Raw genomic sequence first — 8,269 nt, 5'->3', positions numbered from 1 at the left:
GTTGTGATTTTTGGAAAACAGCCTATCAAAACCGAGGTCTCTATAAACATTATACGGTATGAAAAGACCCAGACATTTAAAATGCAGTAGCACAATCATCGAGCGAGTGACAAAAAACGAACAAAAAACAGCAGCTTACAAGGACTAATCCTAAAATTAACTAGATGTATGGTTATCAGTCTATCATTTTATACAAAGTAGTGTACTATTCTCTTTCACATTTCTTCTCTTTTCAAATGGTTTCCATCAAACTCGATTTCAAAACTATTTTCATTTGAATTTTACATATCAACGATCGTATTTATGTAATATAGCACACCTGGTTTCTAATACTATCAATATCAGTACAAACACTATATTAAAGACGACACACTTTTATCCTAAACTTAAACCTTCCAAGCAAACCGAACTCGATAAGAAATTTTCCTCCATCGCAAGTTGTAAATACGGATGTCAAAAAGAAAATGTTGCTGTAGCTCTTCCAAACAAGTAAACAATAATTATAAAATGTTTAAAAAATTCCATAAAAACTTAAGTTGTTAGGCAGCAAACTAAATTACTGTAGGTATGTAAATAATTGTTTTCATGTTAATTTACTAATAAATTTTGGACAGCATATCAGGCCAATGACTCTACTGGATGATCTTTCGTATACCAAATAATTTTCTACAACTGCTTGGATTTAAGACGATGAGGAGATTCTTTTCATTCAAAAGCAAAGTGAAATAACTAAAAGGAGCGATTTAATCGAATTTATAATGTTTAATGGCAGTTAATCGAAGTAAACAGGTGTGGAAAAAAACTCAAACATCAATATAAATATCAATTAAATTAACAAAATGATTAGCAATTAATTATGCCCCAACAACTAGTTAGTTTATACATTTTTTGTAAAACAGATTAAACAATTAGTTACACCTTTTTCTATAAGCAGATATTGATAATAATTAAAAGAAAGAAAAAGAAAATCCGAAAACCAATCAAATTATGAATTATAAAAAATGGCGTTTTATTTTCTGTAAGCCGACTGGGGTCATAATTTTAATGGATATGAACGCAAGTTTGTTTTTTAAAACTAATACGATTTCGGTTCTTTCAGCTTTTAAAGAATATAAATTTCTTAAGTGTGCCGCATTACTTTCTCTAGGCCTTTCTCCAAAGAAGTCTTAATAGGACGCGTGAATCTGCAACAAATTAAATATGCGCGCGTGAGCTCCATGGAGAAAAAAGGGGAGAAAGTGAGCTATATGGCTGAGTTTGTTTTAGCGCTTGTGCATGCAGTTAATGTGCTTATTTTAAAATTTAAATTGGCTTGCGCAGTGCGCACTTGAGTGGCAACTCCACAAAGGAGTGCGAGCTGGGTGAAAGGATGTGTGTGGAAGGATGCACACTCCGGCAGGACTCGCTTTAATAGAAAGTTTGCACAGCTCTGTCTTTTACTTGGGGTTTTGCATAAAGCTCATGGGGTAATTAACAGTCACTTGCAGTGGCAGCAATGAGGAGCGATAGCTGGAGCCAGTGTGGTTGTGCCAAGGATATATGTATGTACATATACATATATGCATTTACTCGTATGCCGGCGCTAAGAAAAACAACTTAATTATTTTCTCAGGGCGGAAGAGATGCACTTTCGCAGAAAAGGGAAAGGAGTCCCATTTCTTGAAGACTGCAAGCTGTTGATGAAAGCCACAAGTCCGCAGTAATTTATCTTATAACGAGCTCATTTGAGCTATTCGCGAGCAGAGTAGAGATAGTTAACCGCCAAATCTAAAATAATGTCAGGTCTATTTTAAGCTTAATCGAATCTATTGTTATGTACGCACACGTGTCGGCACTTTACAAGTGATTTGCCCACACAAAGGACTTAAGTAGCTAAATTATATTCAGCTGATTTGAAGCAATTTAATTAGAATTGAGCAAAGTTCACCTTCAAAAGCATAACGAAACTGACCTAGACAACATACATAAATGGCTTGGCAAAGGTTGAGCACTTAGAATTAGCATTCAACAACTTGTAGATACATTCAGAAAACAATTTTAACATAATAATTACAGACAATTTAAAAAAGGGTCATCATTAGTTTGGAAATATTAAAAGTTTGAGCCGGAAAGTTAAATTAATGCAAAAATTATAAATGTTTTCAAATTGTATTATTTGTGTTTCTAAACAATATTCCACTAGAACTGCAATTAGCTCGGTCTCCTGGAAACCTCAACTCCATTCTGTGTTAATCAAAAGTTGCAGTGTTCTCTCACTTTTATCCCCGAAGCCCCTCACCTTTTACCGGCAAACTCGGAAAGTTATACTGCCAGTTGTGCCGGAGAGCGTTTTGTCATTCATTACAAATTTTCACACATGGCCCAATTAAATTATTTAGCCCCCTACACACGCTCACCCAGAATAGTTTTAATTAAATAATAGATACAAGCTACCTCAGCTACGAACTCCAGCTGTGGGCGTGGCACTATTCTGCCAACTGCTAAGGCCATGTTTTTTTACTCATCTGCTAGTCAACTTTTGGCAGTTGGAAAAGTTTTCGAGGATAAAACGACTCCCGAGACAAAAGCCTATGGCCGAATTACGTTGAATGTGTGTCAACTGTACCAGAGCGCTCGGCACATGTTCATCTACCTCTCTCTCTTGCACACCCATCCCCAACTCTTTCTTGGGGAGCTTGTAAGGCATTTAAAATTAATGTGCTATGGAGGTGTTTGAGAGCTTACAAGACATGTCGAAGACAAGTCGAGGACATGCAGCCGTTAACATAATCGCTCGATCTAAGAGCACTCTTATTCCCACCCACTACATGGCGCTATTCAACACTGTTCGTGGTAGTTGAAAGTTGACAGTATCACAGCGCCCAAAGCATATTTAATTCAAAAGCTGAAGATTTTCCTCGAAAATCTTCAAGTGGGCTTACCTAGATAAAAAGTTTGCCTTAAAACTGGTTAAAGTTTTTACAATATGGGTCAGTGTTGAACAATGGAATTGCTAAGAGTTTATCGAACAATGTCAATTCATTCATAGCATATTCTTGGTAAAGTTGAACAGCACACTGATATGAGAACAAGTAGTATTGTGCCACATTTTGTTTGCTAAACACTTAAACTGTATTGTGACACAAAAGGTCTTATTGGTTATCTAACTGACCGTAAGAACCTGAAGGCACATGTCATTATCATTATCATTCTTAGGGGATATTAGTAATTGCGACCCACAGTAGCATACTTGTTTCACAAGTCTTTTGAAATAGATATAGAATATCTAGTGATAGGGGGATTTATTAAGATAATATAGGATTAATAGAAAACACAATGTGTGTGTGCACAAATTTACATCGATAAAGTGTGTACATAAGGTGATCACGCACTGATGAGATAGCACTTGATTGATTACCAACGTATGTCAGACAATTACCTAATTACCAACCGTGAAGTATTCATTTCTTCAGTTCTTGATCTGAAGCCGTGTCACAAGCAACACCTTCACAATGGTGTCAAATAGCACTTATGCTTTGGGTCTCCTTTGCATTTTGGTTTTTCTACAAGGAAGTACACCGATCCTGGCCCAGAGTGATGATTATGTGGCCCTATGTAACTTGACCGATAGCATTGCGGTCGATCTTGACCTGGTAAAAGAAAACCAATTTGGTGAATTTTGCAAAGACTAACTAGACATTTTCCCAAAGTTCTCTGGAATTTGGTGGGAAGTCGCTCGTCAGCCTTCCGGCATCGATTTCTGCACTGAGGTGAATATTACGGTGCTGAATAAAACCGTCGATAATGTGCTGATCGATACCACATATGCCGTATCTCCCGATTACCCGTGGGTGAATCAAACCATGAACGCCACCATCACTGTGGAGAATAACACGGTGGCCCAGGATGGGTACAACTTCACCTACTGGAACCCACCTGGCTATACCCCCTATGCAGTGTACAAGGTCCTTTACACTGACTACACCGACGTGGCCTTCCTTTGTGGATATACCAACAAGACTGATAACGGCACTTCCTTCGGAATTATCCTTGCTAGGGATCGTACCCCCACCACGCAAGTTTTGAATAAACTCGAGGGTCTTGGCTCTAGTATATCTTCAAACTTCTTAAATGGCTCCATGTCCACGATAACTCAGGGCGAATCGTAAGTTGAAACTTTATCATCACACTCTGAAATTGGAACTGATGAATTGGTAATGGTTATATGCTAGCCTTAAAATATTTACAAAATATTAAAACAAATTGGTAAACACTTAAATGAATTCTGTATCAATTTGCGCTATAATGATCTCCAATATATCTTATAGTTTTGTTTTTTACAGTTGCTATGCACCATCCGGATCCAACCCATCGACCATTATTTCCACAATGTTGATTGCCATGGCTTTTATTCTTGGCATTTCTGCTGACCGTCAAATAATTTAGATTATATATGGTAATGCAAGGCAGATAACAACAACGGCCAAAAAATATGTTTTCTTATCTTAAATGTTCTTTAAATTTGCCTTGTATATAATTTCCATGTAAAGCTCTAATAAATAAAAACCTATTCATTATCGATGTAATCAATTATTTTGTTTGGGACCTACATATTAGGAAAGGCTTTAGCTAAAATTAAACATGATTTTATGTCTGCCGAACCATTTCGAACCGCTGAGTAGTAGGAAATGGTGCTGATTGTTACTTATTAAGAATGTTTCTTTATCGAAATTTGCGATTCTTTCGCCTCTCGTTTCTGTTTTTATGCACTCTTGTTTTTGTTTTCACAAATGACTCAGAGTCTGACAGCGATAAAGAAATTTAATCCAGCAATGAAGACGTTTCCCCTGTATATGTATATTTTTTATAGGGTGATAGATCACAAAAATTCTTAGATACAAGGCCCAGAGTGGAGGGCTTCAATTAAATTAATATTTGTTTTTGGTATCTACTTCCAACGATAAGAAAACTTACCTTTCTTACAGCATTGACGATTGTAAGAATGGGTAATGATGAGTAATGGGGAATAGTACACCCACTTTCAGACTGGAAGGGAAGTTCGATAAAACTAAAATAGAGTAAGATATCTACAACGCAGGAAAAATTGCCAGTCTAAGACGTAATTTGGGCACAGAAATTGAATTTAATGTTGAGCCTTCAAAACTTAATAGAACACATAAAATTTGTAGCAAAGTTGTAAAAATCATAACAGACAATTAAACAATAAACAAACACCGTTTGTTTATACCCATTAAAACCATAAAGATAGTTATACTAATTAAATGAGTACAAATGCACTTTTAATTATAATTTAATTGATATCGATTTTGACCACCGAATCTATTTTTGGCCAGCAGAATCACTTCCTGGAAAACCATGTCAAAGAGCTTTGCAGGTAAGACAACCTATTGGCCAATGTGCAGGGGAGTTTTCAACGCAATAACAACACTATATTATTCGCAGAGCCTCGGGGGGATTAGTCATTCCACGGGGCGATAACAGACGTCAGATGTACGTAAATTGGTGACAGAGCCAACTTGTGGCGCTCCACAAGTGCAGGCATCGATAATGGCCGCAAAAATATGGGAAAAGATACAAGCCTATAAAAGCCCGGTGCGGATGGGCAGACAGTTCAGTATTAACGGCGCATTCGCAGCGAACCGATCGCAGAACCGGAACTTTAAAGCGGAACATAGAGAACTCATATAGACAGTGACATCATGTGCAAAAGTGCGATCATCTGCCTGGCCATCGTGGCCTGCATCTCGCAGGCTTTGGCCCAAACCCAAACGCCACAAACCTGCGCCCAAGCCACCGGCATTAGTTTTAGCCAGACCGCTGTGAGTGAAAGGGTTGTTATGTATTATTACAAAATGTCTGCATAAATTGACATCGGATCTGCTCTGAATGGACACATTATCACATAAATTTCTGGGATTTCTAAATTCCATAAGTGCTTTAAATTTCATACAATCGTAAAAGGATAACTACATTTTGATAGAAACTTTACCCAAACAAAATAATAATTTCTCATTTAATTATCATAAACACCAGTGTGCTTATTATTATATATTAAATGTATTAAATGTATTTCCTTAACTTCCAGTTCAGTGGCCAGTGGGTCGAGTTGGCCCGCAATCCCGCCTCTAATGTCTCCTGCATTTCCCTTAACGTGGCTTTCTGGAACAACAACAGCAACATGCTGGTCAATATTAGCCATTCAAGCAATGCCGCCTCCACTTTGGTGGACGTCTATGAAACTGCGAATATCACGCTGGTGGAGAACAACCTGAGCGGATACAATGTGACCCTGGTGAACGGCCAGAAGCAGGAGTACGTCTTCGTGAAGCTGCTGAGCTATGTGAGCTCCACCTACCTGGTTGGATGCTCCTACACCGATGCCAGCAACGCATCGACCAGTGCTGGCTTTATTCTGGGCAGGTCCAACTATACTCTGGAAGGCGTGAAGATTGCCAACAATGATGCCTCCGTGTCCTTCAGCAATTTCCAGAACAACACCTACGGCAATGTCACTCAGTTTGAGTAAGTTTGATTTAAAGTGGCTACAACTCCAAAACCATACTTATTTCAATCCTCAATAATCTTTCAGTTGCCGCGCCAGCTCCGCCGGACAGACTGTGCCTCTGACCCTGATTTCTGGCTTCCTGGCCTTTGCCCTGTTGCTGATCAAGGCCTAAGGATGGAGATGTACCCAAGTGCTGCTTTGTCTAGCCACCATAAATGAAAGAAAACTAACAAAATCCAATCACTTGCCTCAGTTATTGTGTCATTCTCTTTATTTAGTTTTTAGTTGACTTTAAACACCGCGCTCTGAAATCGAGGCAAGGCAAAACGATGTCAATAAAAGTAAACCGAAATGGGTGAGGGCCCATAAAAAGTCCCCACTGAAAAGAACACAATTCGATAAAGGCCAAGAGACAAGATCAGGTGCCACAATGCTCTGGTGCAATCAGTGCTTTAATTTGCTGGAAACTTGTTAGAAGGTATGCGTGATAAGATAAACGTAAACGATAACGAAATATATGACTGTGCCACCCCATTCACACGAACGGTCATAGATTTTATACTTCTAGTTTTGTTTTTCCTTGCTAATATCTAACAAGCAGCTCATAAATCAATCAATGGCCGCGTGTTCACAGGCACAAATATCCGATACGTTTTGCCACTGATTAATTGATTGCGATTGCAAAATCACAACACACCACCGTTTATAGTTGGCTAATTACCACGGCTTAGGGGCACTTTTGTTATTGCTTATTGGTAGGATTTAAGTGGGTTTATCTGTTCGATTTCATGCCCAAATGAGGTTAAATTTGCGATATAAGGAAAATTGGCTTAGTTCCGAGTGGCCTGTCTGGAAAAAGTATAATCATTGCATAAAAGGCAATAAATTTTAAATTGATAAGATGAGAAATTACGGAAACTTCTATTCAAATATTGATAAGTAAGTTGAACTTGCATAGATAGGAAAGTCGGATAATTAATTCAGCGTAATATAAATAATTTCTTTTACAATTTTCCTTATCTTCATAGTCACAAAATTTTACTAACATAAGTGTATTGTGTTGCAGAAAGGTATGTCAGCAGCATGTCGTTTGAGTGTCACTCCAATCCATTCATATACAAACAATTTTCTCTCGAACTAACAAGTGTTTCACCGTACTTGGTAAGATGTCCGAAAAGTAGTCAGCTTCAATACGAATATTCAGCAGACACTTAATTGTCAAAAAAAGAAAAGCCAGTTCGAACAGCAGGAGAACTGAGACAACTGAGTTAGCGCACACACTCGATGCTGTGATTTGTTTGCCACCCCGCTGCGGCAAGTAAAACACTTAAAGTCCGGGCCAAGTCTCGAATCAGATACAAAATCCTCGGGAGCTTCTGCCTCTTACACACTTATCGAGCTTCGGGCTGGCTGTTGCTGATTTCTTGTTTATTTATTCAGCTCCAACCCAATCAGCCCACCCACACACATCCCGATCCTGATGCAAACAAACCCACACGAATGTAAACACAAGGCCACTAAATCACTGAACACTCTCAGCTTTGGCATTTACACCACCACCCCACCCCCTTCTTCCACCCAGAAGTCCATCCACTGGACGACGGTTCCTGCTCCTGCTCCTTCTCCAACTCATTTTGATCCTGCGACTTCTTTTGTTACTGCGCTTGACCCGCGGCTCCGGGCCCTCTTCTTTTTGGGGTTTGTTTATGTTTATTTGTTGGCACAATTTGGTTACATTGTTTGCTTACAATCTACTCATTGTTT

At 38.6% G+C, this 8,269-nt stretch overlaps 2 protein-coding genes across 3 annotated transcripts; both read left to right on the top strand.

The window, feature by feature from the left end:
* The first annotated feature begins 3,478 nt into the window (after positions 1-3,478).
* LOC117144667 lies at positions 3,479-4,514 on the top strand. 2 transcript variants are annotated; one of them, XM_033309985.1, is made up of 3 exons: positions 3,479-3,632; positions 3,690-4,144; positions 4,323-4,514. In XM_033309985.1, exons 1-3 carry the CDS (start codon positions 3,492-3,494, stop codon positions 4,423-4,425), a joined length of 699 nt encoding a protein of 232 aa, XP_033165876.1. In that variant the 5' UTR covers positions 3,479-3,491; the 3' UTR covers positions 4,426-4,514. The 2 variants fall into 2 exon arrangements, with proteins under 2 accessions (XP_033165876.1, XP_033165875.1); XM_033309984.1 differs by having other exon boundaries at positions 4,308-4,514.
* A 1,108-nt stretch (positions 4,515-5,622) lies between these two features.
* LOC117145148 lies at positions 5,623-7,049 on the top strand. The gene is made up of 3 exons (XM_033310688.1): positions 5,623-5,819; positions 6,086-6,522; positions 6,590-7,049. Exons 1-3 carry the CDS (start codon positions 5,700-5,702, stop codon positions 6,675-6,677), a joined length of 645 nt encoding a protein of 214 aa, XP_033166579.1. The 5' UTR covers positions 5,623-5,699; the 3' UTR covers positions 6,678-7,049.
* The last annotated feature ends 1,220 nt before the right edge of the window (positions 7,050-8,269 follow it).

The sequence above is a fragment of the Drosophila mauritiana genome, chromosome 3R (genome assembly GCF_004382145.1).
Source record: "Drosophila mauritiana strain mau12 chromosome 3R, ASM438214v1, whole genome shotgun sequence".
Classification (NCBI taxonomy): Eukaryota; Metazoa; Arthropoda; class Insecta; order Diptera; family Drosophilidae; genus Drosophila; species Drosophila mauritiana.
Note: the sequence above shows the minus strand (reverse complement) of the source record. Positions and strands in the feature narration are given on the sequence as shown.